Source organism: Stegostoma tigrinum, chromosome 24, assembly GCF_030684315.1.
Source record: "Stegostoma tigrinum isolate sSteTig4 chromosome 24, sSteTig4.hap1, whole genome shotgun sequence".
NCBI classification, from domain to species: Eukaryota; Metazoa; Chordata; class Chondrichthyes; order Orectolobiformes; family Stegostomatidae; genus Stegostoma; species Stegostoma tigrinum.
In genome coordinates this window covers 3,999,585-4,021,430 of record NC_081377.1, presented here as the reverse complement: position 1 = coordinate 4,021,430, position 21,846 = coordinate 3,999,585, and the positions used below count along the sequence as shown (strand labels likewise).

The 21,846-nt window shown below is 44.1% G+C and overlaps 1 protein-coding gene across 12 annotated transcripts in view; it reads left to right on the top strand.

Moving 5' to 3' along the window:
• The window catches only part of LOC125465044 (adhesion G protein-coupled receptor B2), a 687,705-nt gene that overhangs the window by 74,674 nt on the left and 591,185 nt on the right, over nt 1-21,846 (top strand). Inside the window, exon 2 of one of the 12 annotated variants that reach the window (XM_048558110.2) lies at nt 9,859-9,961. The exons of the other annotated variants lie outside the window; for them this stretch is intronic. Within the exon in view, the coding sequence (XP_048414067.1) occupies nt 9,859-9,961 (103 nt within the window). The remainder of the gene's footprint in view (nt 1-9,858; nt 9,962-21,846) is intronic. 12 annotated transcript variants of the gene reach the window in all.

The following is a 21,846-nucleotide window of genomic DNA, read 5'->3' as shown; positions in this document are numbered from 1 at the left end:
TTCCGGAGAGACCACTCTCTCCGTGACTCCCTTGTTCGCTCCACACTGCCCTCCAACCCCACCACACCCGGCACCTTCCCCTGCAACCGCAGGAAATGCTACACTTGTCCCCACACCTCCTCCCTCACCCCCATCCCAGGCCCCAAGATGACATTCCACATCAAGCAGAGGTTCACCTGCACATCTGCCAATGTGGTATACTGCATCCACTGTACCCGGTGCGGCTTCCTCTACATTGGGGAAACCAAGCGGAGGCTTGGGGACCGCTTTGCAGAACACCTCCGCTCAGTTCGCAAAAAACAACTGCACCTCCCAGTCGCAAACCATTTCCACTCCCCCTCCCATTCTCTTGATGACATGTCCATCATGGGCCTCCTGCACTGCCACAATGATGCCACCCGAAGGTTGCAGGAACAGCAACTCATATTCCGCCTGGGAACCCTGCAGCCATATGGTATCAATGTGGACTTCACCAGCTTCAAAATCTCCCCTTCCCCGACTGCATCCCTCAACCAGCCCAGTTCGTCCCCTCCCCCCACTGCACCACACAACCAGCCCAGCTCTTCCCCCCCACCCATTGCATCCCAAAACCAGTCCAACCTGTCTCTGCCTCCCTAACCGGTTCTTCCTCTCACCCATCCCTTCCTCCCACCCCAAGCCGCACCCCCCGCTGCCTACTAACCTCATCCCACCTCCTTGACCTGTCCGTCTTCCCTGGACTGACCTATCCCCTCCCTACCTCCCCACCTACACTCTCTCCACCTATCTTCTTTACTCTCCATCTTCGGTCCGCCTCCCCCTCTCTCCCTATTTATTCCAGTTCCCTCCCCCCATCCCCCTCTCTGATGAAGGGTCTAGGCCCGAAACGTCAGCTTTTGTGCTCCTGAGATGCTGCTTGGCCTGCTGTGTTCGTCCAGCCTCACATTTTATTATCTTGGAATCTCCAGCATCTGCAGTTCCCATCATTTCTAATGTCAGGCACTGTCCATTCTTTTTCTCTCCCTACTCTGTTTTCTAATGCATTGAGCTATTCCCCTCAAACCTTTTCTTGAAACATACTTTAAATGCATGTAAACACATTTCCAGGAACATTAACACCACTTTTAGTTTTACTTTTGGGGTGTAAGTTCTTACCTTTGTTACTCATGCAAGTAGGAATACAAATCTCTGTTTGCTTACTGTGGAAAAATAAAAGTTACTGAGATTGCACTATAAATTTAGTGGCCTGTTTAGAGATTAACACAAGCTATTGCATTTTTATTTTGTTGATCTGTGTAAATGTACCTGTAAATCTCTGGTTTGCAAGATAACAAGGTGTGGAGCTGGATGAACACAGCAGGCCAAGCAGCATCTTAGGAGCACAAAAGCTGATGTTTCAGGCCCACACCCTTCATCAGAAAGGGGGGTTGGGGAGCGGGTTCTGAAATAAATAGGTAGAGAGGGGGAGGCGGATCGAAGATGGATGGAGAAGATAGGTGGAGAGGAGACAGACAAGTTAAAGGGATGGGGATGGAGCCTGTAGAGGTGAGTATAGATGGGGAGGTAGGGCGGGGATAAGTCAGTCTGGGGAGGATGGACAGGTCAAGGGGGCGGGATGAGGTTAGTAGGTAGAAAAAGGAGGTGTGGTTTGAGGTGGGAGGAGGGGATAGATGAGAGAAAGAACAGGTTACGGAGGTGGGGGCGAGCTGGGCTGGTTTTGGGATGCAGTGGGGGGGAGGGGAGATTTTGAAGCTTGTGAAATCCACTTTGATACCATTGGGCTGCAGGGTTCCCAAGCAGACTACAAATTGCTGTTCCTGCAACCTTCGGGTGGCATCATTGTGGCACTGCAGGAGGCCCAGGATGGACATGTCGTCTAAGGAATGGGAAGGGGAGTTGAAATGGTTTGCGACTGGGAGGTGCAAACCTATGCTCACCTCTACAGTCTCCATCCTGCCTTCAGAGAATCCACTTCGTCCTCACATACCACTCCACCAACATCCAGATCCAACCCATCATTCTCCAACACTTGCGCCATCTGTAATCCGACCCCACCACCAAAGACATTTTTCCATCCCCACCCTTGTCTGCCTTCCGGAGGGACCACTCTTTCCGTGACTCCTTTGTCTGCTCCACACGCACTTCCGACCACCACACCGGGCACTTTCCCCTACAACTGCAGGAAGTGCTACACCTGCCCCCATACCTCCTCCCTCACCCCCATCCGAGGCCCGAAGAAGACTCTCAACGTCAAGCAGATGTTCACCTGCACATCTGCCAATGTGGTATACTGCATCCGCTGTACCTGTTGTGGCCTCCTCTATATGGGGTAACCAAGCGGAGGCTTGGGGACCGCTTTGCCGAACACCTCCGCTCGGTTCGCAATAAACAACTGCACGTCCCAGCCGCGAACCATTTCAACTCCCCCTCCCATTCCTTAGATGACGTGTATCCTGGGCCTTCTGCAGTGCCACAACGATGCCACCCGAAGGTTGCAGGAACAGCAACTCATATTCCGCTTGGGAACCCTGCAGCCCAATGGTATCAATGTGGATTTCACAAGCTTCAACATCTCCTCTCCCGCTCCTGCATCCCAAAACCAGCCCAGCTTGTCCCCGCCTCCCTCACATGTTCTTTGTCTCACCTATGCCCTCCTCCCACCTCAGGCCGCACCTCCACTTCCTACCTACCAACCTCATCCCACCCCCTTGACACGTCCGTCCTCCCCGGACTGATCTATCCCCTCCCTACCTCCCCACCTATCCTCACCTCCACGGGCTCCATCCCCATCCCTTTAACTTGTCTGTCTCCTCTCCACCTATCTTCTCCTCTATCCATCTTCGATCCACCTCCCCCTCTCTTCCTATTTATTTCAGAGCCCTCTCCCCAATCCCCCTTTCTGATGAAGGGTGTGGGCCCGAAATGTCAGCTTTTGTGCTCCTAAGATGCTGCTTGGCCTGCTGTGTTCTTCCAGCTCCACACCTTGTTATCTCGGATTCTGCAGCATCTGCAGATCCCACAATCTATGGTTTTCGCTGCTTCTATCTTTTTACCATTTAAGTAGTACCTGCATCTAACCTTCCTTTGTCCAAAAGTGGACGATATCCTCCTTAACATTGGAAATCCTCTTCCCACAGTTTTTCAACTCACACAATCCACTTTTGTTTCGTAATGTTATGCTCCTATCTGTACTCACTATTGTATTACCAATCTCTGTACCATTAACAAAGAAATGATGAAAACTGTACCTTAACTAACGAAAATAATTTCCTACTTTCAGAAACCTGTCTTCAAGGTCCCCATGCTGTTTGTTATTCTCGAACCCTTTACTTCTGTGTGCTTTTGTTGACTCGGCAGTTGCTTTATTTCATAGAACTCACCAGTGCTGGATTTTAGCAGAGGTCCATGTGCATTTTGTTAACTGGACACCAGATGGCCCTCTAATAGAAGTTGATTCATTTTTGCAAAATACAGCTAGATATTGTCAATTCATGCTTGCATTTAGTTGGATATAACAGATCAACTCTTATGTTCCTTGTTGAAATTTTGATACTTGCAAATGAAGTTAATGATAATTTGTCAGGTGGATTCTGGGAGGGCTTTTAAGCATGAGCAAATGTGGAAAGTTCTTTTGAAGGCATAAACCTGGTGGAAGTAGCTATCATATTAGTTATTTTCGTTATCATGTTGTCTTACACAGTTGTAATGCTGGAAATGGCACTAGCATGAGGGCATAAAACATCTCCCTTCGTCCATTTTCTAGCAAATCCAACATGGCTAAGTGAAAACTGAATGTTACTCTCGAGCCGAACCGTACCCTCCTTGCTGGCCTGAACCATGTATTTTCTTCACTTGTCATAAATGACACTTGGGATCTCAAATCTACATGATAGATTCCAGCATCTGTACTAATTTGCTCCTCATTTGTTATTTGTCAGGTTCTACCGTCTCCCAGACCTTTTCCTTTGGTTCCAACTACAACTTCCATTCCTCCCAGTAATACTATCTTGTCCCTGGCAACAGGCTGAATCCGACTTATTGAAAATTTGGTGTCATACTTGATTTTGAAATGCATTTATAGTCACATCTCAGTCATCATGACGACCATGTCTGTGACTTTGTCCAATTTAGCCCTTTTCAGTTTTTCATGTGATTTCAATCATTACCATTTGTTACTTCCAGATTTAACTGTTCCTTGTCATAGCTTCATAGCTCTGTAACTTGCTCTAGGCCAACAGTTCCCAGATTTAATTGTTTCACCATGAGGACCTGAGCATTCAGCTACTGAGATCCTAAACTCTGAAATTCTCTCCCTGTAAATCTTGTCCTCAGTACCTTTCTTTCCTCCTTAAGATACTCCTCAAGCCCTACCATTTTGACCTGGTCCTCATGCCCCTGTACATGATTTGATATCAAATTTTATTAGTGTCGTGAATTGGGGTGTGTTATTACATTGTGGCAGCTTGCAACAAATGCAAATTATTGATTGTATTCGAGAAATAATTCAACCTTTTATTTCAGTACAAAGCACAACCCAGAGCATTTGATTAGGTGTTAATTCAAGTGTCCATCTTATTGTGCTATAGTAGTGATCTTAAAAAATTATAATATAAAGAGGTAGTAGGAACTGCCAATGCTGGAGCCTGAGATAACAAAGTGTAGAGCTGGACGAACACAGCAGGCCAGACAGCATCAGAGGAGCAGGAAAGCAACAACCTGGTAAACCTTTTCTGCATCTTCTGTGCTATCACATCTGTTCTAAAATGCGAATTCCAGAACTGCACACATAGCCCAGTTGTGATCTCATCAATGTTTTGTACACTTTCAGCATCACCTCTCTGCTCTTAAGCTCTGTGCCTTGGTTAAAAAAGGCAGGTCTCTACCAGATGTCTTATTAAACACTTATCCACCTATTCTGATAATTCAAGGAATTGGCGTACATGCACACCAAGATCCCTTTGATCCTCAGTGCTTTCCAGGGTCCCACCATTTATCATGTATTCCCTTATAACAAAGTGTGGGGCTGGATGAACACAGCAGGCCAAGCAGCATCTTAGGAGCACAAAAGCTGACGTTTCGGGCCTAGACCCTTCATCAGAAAAGCTTTTCAGCTTTGGTGCTCCTAAGATGCTGCTTGGCCTGCTGTGTTCATCCAGCTCCACACTTTGTTATCTCGGATTCTCCAGCATCTGTAGTTCCCATTATCTCTCTCATGTATTCCCTTGCCTTGTTTGTCCTGCCCAGGTGCATCACTTCATATTTATCTGGATTGAATGCCATTTGCCACTGCTTAACCCACCTGACCAGTCCATGTATGACAGAGACTACTAGTTGAAGAGAAAGTCATTCACCAACATCATCTGTTTCCTGTCACTCAGCCAATAGTGGATCTAATTTGCCAAATTGCCTTATGTCCCTTGGGTTCTTACCTTTGCTTTCAGTCTCCTGTGTGGGACCTTACCAAAAGCCTTGCTTAAGTCTAAGTAGACTACAGCAAAAGCATTGCCTGCATTTACGGACCTTGTCACCTCTTTGAAATATTGAGTCAAGTTGGTTAAACATGACTACCCCTTAACAAAAGCATGCTGACTGTTCTTGGTTAATCCCTGCCTTTCCAAATGCAGACTTAATCTTTACATCAGAATTTTTTCAAACATTTTCCCCACCACTGAGAGGAAATTGACAGACCGGTAGCTTTCCTGTTCATCTTTTGCTCCCATCTTGGTACATGTTGGCAGTTATCCAGTCCTCCAGCACCTTTCCTGTGGCCAGAGAGAAATTGTAAACTTTTGTGTGTGCCGTGCTATTTCCTTGCTTGCGTCAGTCAATAAGCTGGGGTACACCTCATTCAGCCCTGGAGATTTATCAACTTTAAAGCCTGGTTGACCATTCAGAATCTCCTCTCTATCGATGCTAATTTCTTTAATTGTATCACAGACCTTCTCCTTAATTCCTATACCCATACTGTCCCTCTCACTAGTGAATACCAACACAAAGTATTCATTTAGAACCGACCTACTTCCTTTGGATCAATACACAAATTACCGCTGTGGTCCTTAAGGGGCTGAACGTTTTATCTTGTTTTCCCACAATGTACCTGTAAAACAGCATAAGATGTTCCTTTATTTTACCTATCAGTATCCTTTTAATGTCTCCTGTTAGCTCCTGAACCTCCTCTAAGTTTTCTCTTGAATATACAAGAATACCCTAGTTTTTTGTAAAGTCCTTGGAATCTGCCGTAAGCGTCCCTTTTTCTGTTAATCCAGTGCTATATATACCTTCATGTCCAGGCTCCACAGGACTGATAGTCCTACTTTCTTTCTTTGTTGTAATATGCTGGCCCCTGAACTCATGTAGTCTTAGGCCAAACATGTACAAAAGAGTTGAACTCCAGAGGTGAGTTGAGAGTGACAATTACTTTGAGTGTGTCATCAAGGTGAATTAGAGAAACTGTAGTGGAAAACTCCCACCTGGTTCAAGGCTTACTTAGTGCAATCATCTCAGTCCCAGGACATCACTACAGGAGTTCCTCAAGGTCCAGCAATCTTCCACTGCTTCTGTCATAGGCCAAAAGTGGGGATGTTCCCTGAAGTATTATGACTTCTCAAATCCTGAAGCTTCCCATGTCAACATGCAGAAAGGCATGGACAACAGCTAAGTTTTGGCTATTAATTGGCAAGAGCTAAGTTTGTGACCATTTTGGCTGCTGTGCCACACGTGACTTTGTACTTAACCTATTGATATCTCTCTGTAAACTGTTGTGTCCCTCTCATAACTTGCCTTTCCACCTATTTTTGTGTTGGCTACAAATTTGGTAACAATACATTTGCATTCTTTCTCCAAGTCATTCATATATATTGTAAACAGCTATGGCCGCAGCACTGATCCCTGTGGAACCTCACTGATTCACCTGTCACCTTGGAAAAGGACCCTTTATCTCCATTCGCTGTTTCCTGCCTGTTAGACAATTCTCTATCTATCAATACTATGGGCTGTTATTGTATGACTTGATCTTTTATGAGGTACCTTGTTGAATATCTTCTGGAAGTCGAAATACATCATATCTACTCACCTCCCTCTATCTTCTCTGGTTGAGACTTCCTTGAAAGACTCTAATAAATCAGTCAGCCATGATTTCCCTTTCATGAAGCCCTGCTGACTGTACTTGACTAGGTAATAAAATGTGAGGCTGGATAAACACAGTAGGCCCAGCAGCATCTCAGGAGCACAAAAGCTGACGTTTCGGGCCTAGACCCGTCATCAGAGAGGGGGATGGGGTGAGGGTTCTGGAATACATAGGGAGAGAGGGGGAGGCGGACCGAAGATGGGGAGAAAAGAAGATAGGTGGAGAGTAGAGTATAGGTGGGGAGGTAGGGAGGGGATAGGTGAGTCCAGGGAAGACGGACAGGTCAAGGAGGTGGGATGAGGTTAGTAGGTAGGAGATGGAGGTGCGGCTTGGGGTGGGAGGAAGGGATGGGTGAGAGGAAGAACCGGTTAGGGAGGCAGAGACAGGTTGGACTGGTTTTGGGATGCAGTGGGTGGAGGGGAAGAGCTGGGCTGGTTGTGTGGTGCATTGGGGGGAGGGGACGAACTGGGCTGGTTTTGGGATGCGGTGGGGGAAGGGGAGATTTTGAAGCTGGTGAAGTCCACATTGATACCATTGGGCTGCAGGGTTCCCAAGCGGAATATGAGTTGCTGTTCCTGCAACCTTCGGGTGGCATCATTGTGGCACTGCAGGAGGCCCATGATGGACATGTCATCTAAAGAATGGGAGGGGGAGTGGAAATGGTTTGCGATTGGGAGGTGCAGTTGTTTATTGTGAACTGAGCGGAGGTGTTCTGCAAAGCGGTCCCCAACCTCCGCTTGGTTTCCCCAATGTAGAGGAAGCCACACCGGGTACAGTGGATGCAATATACCACATTGGCAGATGTGCAGGTGAACCTCTGCTTAATGTGGAAAGTCATCTTGGGGCCTGGGATAGGGGTGAGGGAGGAGGTGTGGGGGCAAGTGTAGCATTTCCTGCAGTTGCAGGGGAAGGTGCCGGGTGTGGTGGGGTTGGAGGGCAGTGTGGAGCGAACAAGGGAGTCACGGAGAGAGTGGTCTTTCCGGAAAGCAGACAGGGGTGGGGATGGAAAAATGTCTTGGATGGTGGGGTCGGATTGTAGATGGCGGAAATGTCGGAGGATGATGCGTTGTATCCGGAGGTTGGTAGGGTGGTGTGTGAGAACGAGGGGATCCTCTTTGGAAGGTTGTGGCGGGGGCAGGGTGTGAGGGATGTGTTGCGGGAAATGCGGAAGACGCGGTCATGGGCGTTCTCGACCACTGTGGGGGGAAAGTTGCGGTCCTTGAAGAACTTGGTCATCTAGGATGTGCGGGAGTGGAATGCCTCATCATGGGAGCAGATGCGGCGGAGGCGGAGGAATTGGGAATAGGGGATAGAATTTTTGCAGGAGGGTGAGTGGGAGGAGGTGTATTCTAGGTAGCTGTGGGAGTCGGTGGGCTTGAAATGGACATCAGTTACAAGCTGGTTGCCTGAGATGGAGACCGAGAGATCCAGGAAGGTGACAGATGTGCTGGAGATGGCCTGGTGAACTAAAGGTTGGGTGGAAGGTGTTGGTGAAGTGGATGAACTGTTTGAGCTCCTCTGGGGAACAAGAGGCGGCACCGATACAGTCATCAATGTAACGGAGGAAGAGGTGGGGTTTGGGGCCTGTGTAGGTGCGGAAGAGGGACTGTTCCACGTAACGTACAAAGCGTTCTGCTATTACTTCCTTAATAATTGATTTCAACATTTTTCCAACAATGGATATTAGACTAGGCTAATTGACTTATAGTTGTCTCTTTTTGCCTTCTTCACTTTCTGAATATGGTTGGCAGTCACATTGGCAGTTTTCCAAACATCTGGTAATTCACCAGAATTCAAGGTCTTTTGGAAGTTTACCACCAAGGCATCCACAATCTCTGATGCTCCCTCTTTTAGGATGCTAGGATACAAGCCATCCAAAACCAGCGGATGTATCTACCTTTACCCCATTATTCTGCTGATGGTGATGTTACTTTAATTCCTCCCCTGTATTCTTTAGTGTTAATAGAACGTTCAAAGTATCTTGCACTGTAAAGACTGATGTAAAATAGTTGCCTAACTTGTCTGCCAGCTCTTTGTTCCCTCTAATTATTTCTCTGGATTCATTTTCTCAGGGGCCTATGTTCCCTTTCACCTCTCGTCTTTTTTTATATTTAAAGAAGCCAAAAATCTGTTTGAATGGCACACTATCCTCATTCACTCCCCTCACTTCCAGTACATAGGAGCAGCAATGCTTATCTTTTACAAGACCCGCTGTAATAACTCTCATAAACTCCTTTGGCATCTTTACCATCTAGAATGACAGAGACCTCAGAGAACATTTTCACCTACAAGTTCTCTTTGGCAAGTAACATACCGACTTGACTTGGAGATTTATTGTTATTTTGTTACTGTTGCTGGGCCAGTACATCATACCTAAAAGCATCGTGAATGCCCTTACACCCCAAAGACTGCAGCAGTTCAAATTACTCCCTCCAGAGTAATTAGGGATGCCCAATAAATTGCTGTCCTAGTTGGTGAAACCCACGTCCTGTGAATTAATTTTTTAAAAATTGATGGGTGAAAACATAAGTGAGACGCATCAAGGTCTATTAAAATAATTTGTGAATTTCTCTAAATCCATTATGACTGGCCTCCAGTGATCCATAATGACTACTAATTAGGCTAGTACAGTAAGGTGGATTGCTATGCTGGAAGTTAATACCCAGCCCACTTATACTAATGAACTGCAATCAACTTTGTAGAATAGGTATGAGCCCAGTTTGTATATTTATGCAGCTTTCTGTCTATTCCAGGCAGTTGTGCTGCTCACCCATTTACAGGCTGGTGGCTTTTGGGGCTTAATGGAACAGCTAATCTGCCTCCCTGAGTTTCAGTTGGTGGGCACCTGTTTTTCAGGTAAGAAGCAAGTGTCTGATAGTTGTAAATCTCTCTCTTGTTGCTTTTCTAACACTATAAGCTGAAAACAACTTTCTCTGTAAGTAATAACATAGAATGTTATATGCATCACTTACTGTTTTTCTGATCAAATTCTCTCAAGGGAGCAATATTTTGAAGAGTTAGGTGTTTACATTGTGAAATATGTGAAAGTATTATGGCCTAGTGATGGAAGTGTTAGTTATAAATACGTTTGAAAGTGGATATATCAGCAATTTTGAATTATCATTTTATTTAAATGATCATATCATTTAAATGTGCTTGCAGGATCCGAAAGTGACAATAATTGGATGCAATTTTTGTGGGTAAGTTTACAGCATATAGTCTACACTTAGTCCCATTGAAGGTATGGAGCGTACTGAACTGAGATACTGTGGCATGTTTCTTGATTACTGAGTAGACCAAGTGAGAGAGTGCAGAGGATCATGACTGTAGGACTGGAAATCCAGGTGGAAGTGGTACTGAGGAGAACTTATGCTCTGTACTAGATTAGTAGTCTCCCTGTCCCTCTCTCCTGGAACAGCTGGTGCTTTCTGTAACGCCACCTATTCTTCTTATTGCTTCTTCTAACAGAACAGGAAACCCATATGGCAACATTCAAGCACTGACTTCATCTTGGTGACTCCTGTAAGATGTTCACCTGGGGGAAGAGGCAGACAATGTTCATGAACTCGGGGCATTTGCTGATTAATATTGATGGATGTTGATAAACTGACTCTTCCTCCTCCTTCCCCCCCGACTCCATAAGAAAGTCTCCAGATATGTTTCAAAGATTCTGTTCAAATCCCCAACGAAAGTTGAACAGTAGAATGTAAGGTACCTTTAAGTAATATGCAACATGTCTTGGATTAGTTCGTTTGTTCCCAGACAGTTGGCTGCTTTTAGGATTGCATGTTAGGTCAAGTTCTAGCATCAAAATGCCTTCCTAAGGAAGGTTTTAGAATAAGGGGTAATAGATTTAAAGGAGAAATGAAGAGAAGTTACTTCTCACAAAGAGTCATGAACCTGTGGAATTCAGTGCTCCGGCATGTGATGGATGCTGGGACATTGAGTAAATTTAAGGAGGAGATGGATAGAGTTTTCGTTAGCAATGTGTTGAAGATGGTTATGGAGAGCAGGTAGGAAAGTAGAGTTGATGCTGAGATGAGATTAGCTGTGATCATATCAAATAGCTGAGCAGGCTCAAGGGGTTGAATTGCATACTCCTTCTAGTTCTGGTGATTGTATGAGTGATAGCAGGAAATTTAAGCACCAAAGGTCAATATATGTATTTGTAACACAAGTTTTGATTTCTTTACCAAAGTCGTAAGTTATGCTTAGAATAGGTTAACTGGCTACATTGTAGGCTGTCTTACATTTAGTGTGAAGTATCCTTGACTTTTGTGTATTCAGTGCTAGTAGAATATTGGCATGGAATATAATTTAAAAGCTTCAGATGAATTGTCTGAGATATTTTGCATTATGTAGGCAAAAAATGAAAACAAAACTCAACAAACTGAACATTAAGATTTATGCTACTTTCCCCTGAGTTCCCACATTCAGAATAGGGTTTAGGAAAACACTGTAAATAGAGTCCTAGGGTCATACAGCATGGAAACAGACCCTTCAGTCCAATCAGTCAATGCCTAATATAATCCCAAACTAAACTAGTTCCACCTGCCTGCTCCTGGCCCATGTCCCTCCAAACCCATTCTTATTCACGTACTTATCCAAATGTCTTTTAAACATTGTGTTTGTATCCGCATCCACCACTTCCTCCGGAAGTTCATTCCACATGTCTCTTGTGTCTTTTTAAATCTCTCTCCTCTCACCTTAAAAATGTGATCTAGTCTTGAAATGCCCCATCCTAGGGAAAAGACAGCTACCATTAACTCGATCTATACTGCTCATTATTTTATAAACTTCTATCAAGTTTCCTCTCATGCTCCATTGTAAAATATCCTAGCCTATCCAGCCTTTCTTTATAACTCAAGCCTTCCGTACCCAGCAAGATCCTGGTAAATCTCTTCTGAACCCTCTCTTGCTTGATAATATCGTTCCTATAACTCGGCAACCAGAACTGGATACCATTCTCCAGAAGAGGCCTCACTAATGGCCTGTATGACCTCAACATGACTTCCCAACTTCAGTACTCAAAGGACTGAGCAATGAAGACAATTGTGCCAAATGCATTTTTAAACACTCTGTGTGAGACACAACTTCAAGGAATTATGTACCTGTACCCTCAGGTCCCTCTGATCTATAAGATACCCAGGGCCCTATTATTAACTATATAAGCCCTACCCTTGTTTGTTGTACCACAATGCATACCTTGCATTTATCCAGATTGAACTTCATTTTCCATTTTTCAGCCCATTGACCCATTTGATCAAGATTCCCCTGTAATCTTAGAAATCCTTCTTCACTGTCCACTATGCCACCAATTTTGGTGTGGTCTGCAAATTTACCTGCTATATTCTCATCCAAATCATTTATATAAATGATAAACAAAAAAGGGCCCAGAAGTAATCCCTGTGGAACACTACTAGTCACAGGCATCTAGTCTGAAAATCAACTGTCCACCATTACTTTTTGTCTCCTGCCATTAAGTCAATTGTGTATCCGATTGGCAAGCTTACCCTGAATCCCATATTACCTAACTTTGCTAGTTACTCTAATATGTGGAACCTTGACAAAAGCTTTACTAAAATTCAAATAGACAATGTTTGCTGCTCATCAATCCTTTTGGTAACTTCCTCAAAAATCTCAATCAAGTTTGTGAGACACGATTTTCTTCACACAAAACCATGCTGACTATATGTAGTCATTTCTTGTCTGCCTAAAAGTCCATAAATCCTATGTTTTATATTTCCCGCCAACAATTTAACCCCACCACAGAAGTCAGACTCACAGGCCTATCGTTCTCCAGTTTCTCCTTACAATTTTTCTTAAACAAATAATGAAGTAAAGGCCCAAAGTTTATCCAGGAAAGGCTGAGGAATGAGGAGGGAATGTTAATGATCAAAGGAATGGGTGAAAAGGAGGAGCATACAATTGGATCTGGAGGCAAGATTTGAATGGGAGGAGGTTCATGTCAAGTGAGAACCCTGGCAGAGACCACTTGCCAAATGGCACGTTTCTTGTGCCAAAGGTAGAAGACAGCAGAATGGCCATTGGATATGATTGTTACACTGGAACTATAGTTATAACGATCGTGTAAGGCATTTGGTATCTGAGAGAGTTAACTGACATCAAATTAGTATATAAAGACTTGTTCCTGGAGAAGGGAAGCATTGTTCAAGTATGTACATTCAAGTTGTTCATGGTTTGTCGTGTGGTTCTTTGAAGTGTTTTGTATCTCATAAAGTTGTTTGGTTCTGATGATCTTCTGGACTAAATTTGCCCTTCTGTTCAAGTTATTAATACGTTTTGTATGATCATTGCCCCAGAACTAATCCTTGTAACACACCAGTAGCTACAAGTTACCATCTTGAAAATGCCCCCTTTATCGCAAATCTCTTTTTTCTATTAATTAGCTAATCCTGTATCTATGCTATATTCTGCCTCCAACCCCATGGGCTCTTATTAAGTAGCCTCACATGTGGTACCTCATCAAATGCCTTCTGAAAATCCAAATATGTTACATCACTGCTTCTCCTTTATCTATCCTGCTTGTTACCCCTCAAAGAATTCCAGGAAATTTATCAGGTATGATTTCCCCTTCATGCAGCCATGCTGACTATGACTATATTATGTATTTCTAAATGCGGTACTATTATATCCTTTATAATAGATTCTAACATTGTCCCAATGACATGTTAAGCTAACTGGCCAAGAATTGAATTTTTTCATCTTCCCTTTATGAATAAAAGTGACACATTGGAAGTTTTCCAATCCTCTGGCACATTTCTAGAACCTAAGGTTCCCCATCCCATCATATCTAGAGGAATTAATGGCCTTTGGCTCCATTAGTTTACTTCGCTTAGTTCCCTATCAATAATTATTGCATTCACTACTTCTGTTTTCACTCCGTGAATTTTGGACTTCTTTTAGTGCCTTCTCCTGTGCACACTGATCAAGTAGTTATTCAGCTCCTGTGCCATTTCATGATCCCCATTAATACTTGCCCATGCAGATTTAAAATGTCTTTTTACTGCCTTCATATTCAAACCTGTACTCTCCTTGGCATGCTGTTGTACCTACCTTCTCCCACACAAAATCTCATGTACACATTTTCAAAAAACTTCCTGCACCCTGATGCATCAGCTTATAATATTCTTGTCCCTGACCTACCTCTTTGAGCTTCTCCTGTGCCTCCATCTTTTTCAACATCATTTGACTTCTTATTTGCTGTTTAGCACCTGTTCTTTGCCATGATGCTGGCACCATGTGGAACAGTTTCTCAATGTCTTCAACTTTGACATTGCCCTTCTGATTCCAAGTGCTTCAGTAATCCCAGTTAGCCCTTCTTTACATACAGGAGGTGCTTCTCCTTATGGGAGAGTTTAGGTTCAGAGGGCATAATCTCTCAGTAAGCATTAGCCCATTTAAAACAGATGAGGATTGTTTTCTGAGGTTGGTGAATCTGTGGAATTATGTAATACGTGTGTCTGTCGAGGCTGCATCATTAAGTATAGTCAAGGCTAGATAAATGGATTTCTTATTATGAAGCGGTAAAGGGTTATCAAGATAAGGCAGGAAAGTGGAGCTAAGGATTATTAGATCAGCCATGATCTCATTAAATGAAGGAACAGACTTGATAGGCCTAGTGGTCTGTTTTGGGTCCTGTATCTTAAGATCTTAATTTGTTTCTCTGTCTTTGCCCTCTTTTTTGTCCATTATTCTGCAATGATCCCGAAGGCAAACTTAACGTGAGAAGTTTGAAATTGTTTTTGTTTTCATTTGGACCAGTGTAATGGTTTGGGGTGTTGTATCGGACAACCATTTGCTAATTGTAAAAGGTTGATATTATGATTGCAGATATTGCATTTTCTGTATGGTGGTCGTAAAAACCCACACAACTTTATGACGTGTACATTGGATGTTACAGCATTCTGACATTTTTATTTTACTATTAGTTTGTACAATGTGAGTTCACTAATGCCCAGTGGAATTTCATTTGAATTTTGGTTTCAGAACGCTTTTCTTGCCAGCTTCTTCCTGCCAACTTAATTGAACACTGTCCAAACTAATTTCTTGCTTCACTTGACAAAATCAACGATTAAAAGAAGCTAGCCAACTGGAAGTGAAAATCATCTTTAGACTACCTTTACAGTGCAGTTTTAAAATTTCTCCCGAGGATATTGAAAGCCATAAGATTAGAGAACAAGCAGAAAACTAAGATAAATATATTGCCTTTGCAATGCCAACATTTGCATGCATTCTGAATTTTGTACATTGTCAGGGTTATGATTCATTGCTTGATGTGTTATTAAATACCATTTTCTGCCCTTTGGAGTTAAGCATTTTTGATTTTCAGATTGAAGTGTCAGGCAATTGAAGCATTCAGCTGTTCTACTTAGCCTGGTTTGTAAAATAATGAATTTTTTGAACGGGTTGTTTTCAGTAATGAAAATTGAAAACTACCATGCAGTTTTGAGAATCATTTTTAAAACTAGAGGTGGGTATTGAACAAATGTACTAAAATGCTGACATGGAACTGAATTGCAAATGACACTTGCTTAAGTAAGAATTCAGTTTGGGCTTTAAGAACTGAAACAGCTCTTGTCTTCCAGAAATTCACCCATCAGTCTATGATATCCTATCTGTGACAGTCAGTTTCATTAACGAACACTTGATTGAGGCTCTGATCAATTTAAAACAGATAAAGTACTTCTGTCACTTTCCTTCCTTCCTTCCTACCTATGCTCAGTTTTGGTAACTGGCACAGAAAAATCTATTTTGAAGATTAATGTTTTCAAGATGGGGTAACAGTGACTGATAAGATGCTGCAATTGACTATTGAGATTGTGGCTTAATGTTTGGACCCGGAAATTCCAAACTTACTATGCAACATTTCTTTCCATGTTTGTCTTAAACATTATTATAACTGATGATGTAGAATATGTAAAGAATATTAACTTTCTAGGTGGAATTTTCTGGGTTTTGGTCATTGCTCAGTTTTTAATGAATGGGTCATTATTATTGCAGACGTCTAGCTGAAAACAATGGGAATAAAAACTAAGGTCATTATTAGGTTTGACAATTTTTTCTGTATGCTTAAAAAAAGCTTCATATAACCTGTGCAGCTGTTTCCACTTTTTGTAACATCTTCAAACCTGCTGAATACATAGTTTAATAACAACAACAAGCAATGTACCATCTTCATTTGACACAAAGATCTACTAATAATTTGTACAAGATTGTTTTAACCTGTTTCTGTACTTTGTAAGCAGGATGATTATTTCTCAGTACTTGTAGTTCAATGGTAATGTCTAGATATTTATTACAAAAGTCGCTTATTTTCTGATATTGGCAATACTGGATGGTTATTTCCTCATATTTGGTACACAAAAACTTCCCTCTGTTGTTCACATAAAATGATTTTAATAATGGTAATGACAAGACCCTTCCTCTGTTCGTATGAAAATTCTTCCATGACGCAAATCAAACTAGTGGACTGTCTGGACTGCATTCGATTCTGGTATTTCTTATTTTGAACTCCAAGCTCCATTGTTGCCGTGCCACCAGTCATGAGAATCAATGGTTAGGGTGGTGAGTGCAGGTCTGTGTTTGTATCCAGCAGACTCTGAGAGTAGGTGGGACCTGGTTTTCCATGGAAGCTGTCAACCTCTACATGATGGCACCCAAACAACCCCATTCTTGAGGCAGCGGCGTCCCCCTTGCGTAGCTGAGTTCCAACATGGCCTGTGTTGTGAGGTTCAATGCCTTGCAGATTTGCGTCTGCTGCTTCGTATATTTGGACAAGGTCCTAATTGGCAACAGCATAATGTCTTCTCCGACCTGGAGCTGTGCAAATACCTAGTTTCTAGAAGCCCTCCCAGTGCTGATACCTCCTTTTGAGAACTTAGAACTCTCTTCCTCCACTGTTATGAAGGTGCCTTCTAGCAGAGCAGCCGTTTCTCCGCTGGGGCCATTGCCATCCCACTTCTACTTAAAAGAAATGAGGCAGAGATAGCGAAGTCAATGTAGGCGTTACAGTGGAGTACGCATTCAGTTTATGGGGTGTTTTGCAAGAGCCTCTCCTGCAAAGAACAGGATTTTTTCCTTGTAGTAGATGAGTCTGATGTTGGGGAATCTGACACCCATCCTGGCTCTTCTCACCCGGTTGTAGTCAGTTTTCTCCTGTAATTAGAGAGATGGAGAGATTGAATGAAATGGAAGTGGCTGGCATAACTGGTCATGCTGGTGCAAATGGATGAAAGGTGATGAGAATTCCCAGTCTAGTGAGTATGCAGCACAGATGCCATGCAGGTTTAGTAGGTTTAGTGTTGAGGATTAGGCAGTAATTAAAGTGGGTGAGAGAGAATACAAAAGACAAGAAAAATTGAGCTTTCTTTCCAAAAGATCTTGAATTCTGGGGCAGTTGGTGCTGTTAAAATTGATACAGGGAGATTTTGATTAGGTAAAGATAGCAGGAGATATGGAGAAAAGTTGGTTAATTGAAGTGATGTGCTCAAGTGGATGTGGATACAATTATGTGCACACAGGAATATACTAGATTATTTTGTTTACCTGTCAGTACTTCTAAGTTGGTTGCGATTTTTCACATGCTGTGGGAATGCTAAAGTGCAGTCTTCTAAGTACGTGGGTCCCTATTGTCTGGACAAGAGAAAGAAAGAAACATGCATTAATATAGCATTTTTCATGATCAACAGACATCTCAAAGAATCTTAAATGGCATTACTGTTGTGATCTAGGAAATGCTACTTTGAATACTGTCTGAACGAACACATACAAATTGCGATGTAATAGTAACCAGCCAATCTTTTCTGACGAAGGGTCTAGGTCTGAAACGTCAGCTTTTGTGCTCCCGAGATGCTGCTTGGCCTGCTGTGTTCATCCAGTTTCACACTTTATAATCTTTCTTGTTTGTGATTTGGATTCAGGGATTGAAAGATAGTTGGTGCTTTGTTCCAGAATCTTTAGATTCTGGAAAATCTGCCAAGGATTTGAGAACTGCAAATTTTAACACCCTTGTTCAAAAAGTAAGGAAGATTAAAAAATAGAAACCTGTACCCAAGTTAGTTTACCAGCGATCATTAGGAAAATATTAAGAGCCTATTTGAAAGAATGTAATAGTAGAGCATTTAGAAATACATGATGTAAGCAAGCAGAATTAACATGACTGCATGAAGGGTTAATCATGCCTGACAACTTTATTAGAATTCTTGAAGAAGGTAACAAATAGGATAGATAATGGGGAAACAGTAAGATATTTGGATTTCCAAAAGGCCATTAATTAGGTACTACACACAAGGCCACTTAACAAAATAAGAGCTCACACTTTTAAGAGTAGAATATTAGCATGGACAGAGGATTGGCTAATTTATACGATAGAGAGTTGACACAATGAGAACATTTTCAGGATAGCAACTTGTGGAATGTGACAGTGATCAATGAATGTACTATCACCAAGTTTGCAGATATGACAAAAATAGTTGGGAAGGCAAGTGGTAATGATAACACAGAGCCAACAGACCAATATAAACAGGTTAAGTGAGTGGGTAAAAACTTGACAGATGGAATACAGTAATGAAAAATGCGAAGTGATGCATGTTGACAGGAAGGTTAGAGGAGCTAAATATTACTTAAATGAGGAAATATTGCAGACGTCAGCAGCACAGAGAAATTTGGATGACCTCTGCATGAATCAGAATATGCTAACATCCAAGTTCATGGGTAATGTTGAAGGCAAATGGAATATTAGCCTTTATTTCAAAGAGAATGGAGTATAAAGTAAGTCTTGTTATAACTAAGCAACGCCCTAATTTCTTAGGCAGGCCTGGAATGCTGTGAATAGTTTTGGTCGTCTTATCTAAGAAAAAATATACTAAAACAGAAACAACTCTGAGAAGGCTAATTCAGTTGTTTCTGGGGTTTGAGGGATTTTCATTTGAGGAGGGGTTATGCTGTTTGGGCTTGTGTTCATTGAAGTTTAGAAGAATGAGATGCAACTTTATTAAGACAAAAGATTTTTACAGGCTGTAACTTTGTAGATGTAGAAAGGTAGTTTCATCTTGTGGGACAGTGTAAAACCAGAGAAATAGTCTCAGAGTAAGTGTCTGTCCATTTAAAGGAGAGATGAGAAGTAATTTCTTCCTTCAGAAGGCAGTGAATCTGTAGAATTATTTACCACAGAGGGTTGTACTTATCTGTAGCCTTAATTATTTTAATACAGAGGTTTTTAGACAGATGTTTTACCAGTAAGAAAATCAATGATGGTGGGGAAATAGCAGGATTATGGAGTTGGGGATTATCCTATCAACCATTTTTTCATTGAATGGAGGGGAAGACTCAACAGGGCAAAAAGGCTACTTCTGCTGCTGCACTGTATAGTCTAATGGATTAGTATTGACTAGACTTTTGGCTAACTGGCGTGCTCTTCTTTTAAAGATAATAAAATGTGAGGCTGGACGAACACAGCAGGCCAAGCAGCATCTCAGGAGCACAAAAGCTGACGTTTCGGGCCTGGACCCTTCATCAGAGAGGGGGATGGGGGGAGGGAACTGGAATAAATAGGGAGAGAGGGGGAGGCGGACCGAAGATGGAGAGTAAAGAAGATAGGTGGAGAGAGTGTAGGTGGCGAGGTAGGGAGGGGATAGGTCAGTCCAGGGAAGACGGACAGGTCAAGGAGGTGGGATGAGGTTAGTAGGTAGCGGGGGGTGCGGCTTGGGGTGGGAGGAAGGGATGGGTGAGAGGAAGAACCGGTTAGGGAGGCAGAGACAGGTTGGACTGGTTTTGGGATGCAATGGGTGGGGGGGAAGAGCTGGGCTGGTTGTGTGGTGCAGTGGGGGGAGGGGACGAACTGGGCTGGTTGAGGGATGCAGTCGGGGAAGGGGAGATTTTGAAGCTGGTGAAGTCCACATTGATACCATATGGCTGCAGGGTTCCCAGGCGGAATATGAGTTGCTGTTCCTGCAACCTTCGGGTGGCATCATTGTGGCAGTGCAGGAGGCCCATGATGGACATGTCATCAAGAGAATGGGAGGGGGAGTGGAAATGGTTTGCGACTGGGAGGTGCAGTTGTTTTTTGCGAACTGAGCGGAGGTGTTCTGCAAAGCGGTCCCCAAGCCTCCGCTTGGTTTCCCCAATGTAGAGGAAGCCGCACCGGGTACAGTGGATGCAGTATACCACATTGGCAGATGTGCAGGTGAACCTCTGCTTGATGTGGAATGTCATCTTGGGGCCTGGGATGGGGGTGAGGGAGGAGGTGTGGGGACAAGTGTAGCATTTCCTGCGGTTGCAGGGGAAGGTGCCGGGTGTGGTGGGGTTGGAGGGCAGTGTGGAGCGAACAAGGGAGTCACGGAGAGAGTGGTCTCTCCGGAAAGCAGACAGGGGAGGGGATGGAAAAATGTCTTGGGTGGTGGGGTCGGATTGTAAATGGCGGAAGTGTCGGAGGATAATGCGTTGTATCCGGAGGTTGGTAGGGTGGTGTGTGAGAACGAGGGGGATCCTCTTGGGGCGGTTGTGGCGGGGGCGGGGTGTGAGGGATGTGTCGCGGGAAATGCGGGAGACGCGGTCAAGGGCGTTCTCGATCACCGTGGGGGGAAAGTTGCGGTCCTTAAAGAACTTGGACATCTGGGATTTGCGGGAGTGGAATGTCTTGTCGTGGGAGCAGATGCGGCGGAGGCGGAGGAATTGGGAATAGGGGATGGAATTTTTGCAGGAGGGTGGGTGGGAGGAGGTGTATTCTAGGTAGCTGTGGGTGTCGGTGGGCTTGAAATGGACATCAGTTACAAGCTGGTTGCCTGAGATGGAGACTGAGAGGTCCAGGAAGGTGAGGGATGTGCTGGAGATGGCCCAGGTGAACTGAAGGTTGGGGTGGAAGGTGTTGGTGAAGTGGATGAACTGTTCGAGCTCCTCTGGGGAGCAAGAGGCGGCGCCGATACAGTCATCAATGTACCGGAGGAAGAGGTGGGGTTTGGGGCCTGTGTAGGTGCGGAAGAGGGACTGTTCCACGTAACCTACAAAGAGGCAGGCATAGCTGGGGCCCATGCGGGTGCCCATGGCCACCCCCTTAGTCTGTAGGAAGTGGGAGGAGTCAAAAGAGAAGTTGTTGAGTGTGAGGACGAGTTCAGCTAGGCGGATGAGAGTGTCGGTGGAGGGGGACTGGTCGGGCCTGCAGGACAGGAAGAAGCGGAGGGCCTTGAGGCCATCTCCATGCGGAATGCAGGTGTACAGGGACTGGACGTCCATGGTGAATATGAGGTGTTGGGGGCCAGGGAATTGGAAGTCCTGGAGGAGGTGGAGGGCGTGGGTGGTGTCACGGACGTAGGTGGGGAGTTCCTGGACCAAAGGGGAGAAAATGGAGTCCAGATAGGTGGAGATGAGTTCGGTGGGGCAGGAGCAGGCTGAGACGATGGGTCGACCAGGGCAGGCAGGTTTGTGGATTTTGGGAAGGAGATAGAAACGGGCCGTGCGGGGTTGGGGAACAATGAGGTTGGAGGCTGTGGGTGGGAGGTCCCCTGAGGTGATGAGGTCGTGAATGGTGTTGGAGATGATGGTTTGGTGCTCGGCTGTGGGGTCATGATCGAGGAGGCGGTAGGAGGTGGCGTTGGAGAGTTGGCGTCTGGCCTCGGCGATGTAGAGGTCAGTGCGCCATACTACCACTGCGCCACCCTTGTCTGCGGGTTTGATGGTGAGGTTGGGGTTGGAGCGGAGGGAGCGGAGGGCTGCCCGTTCTG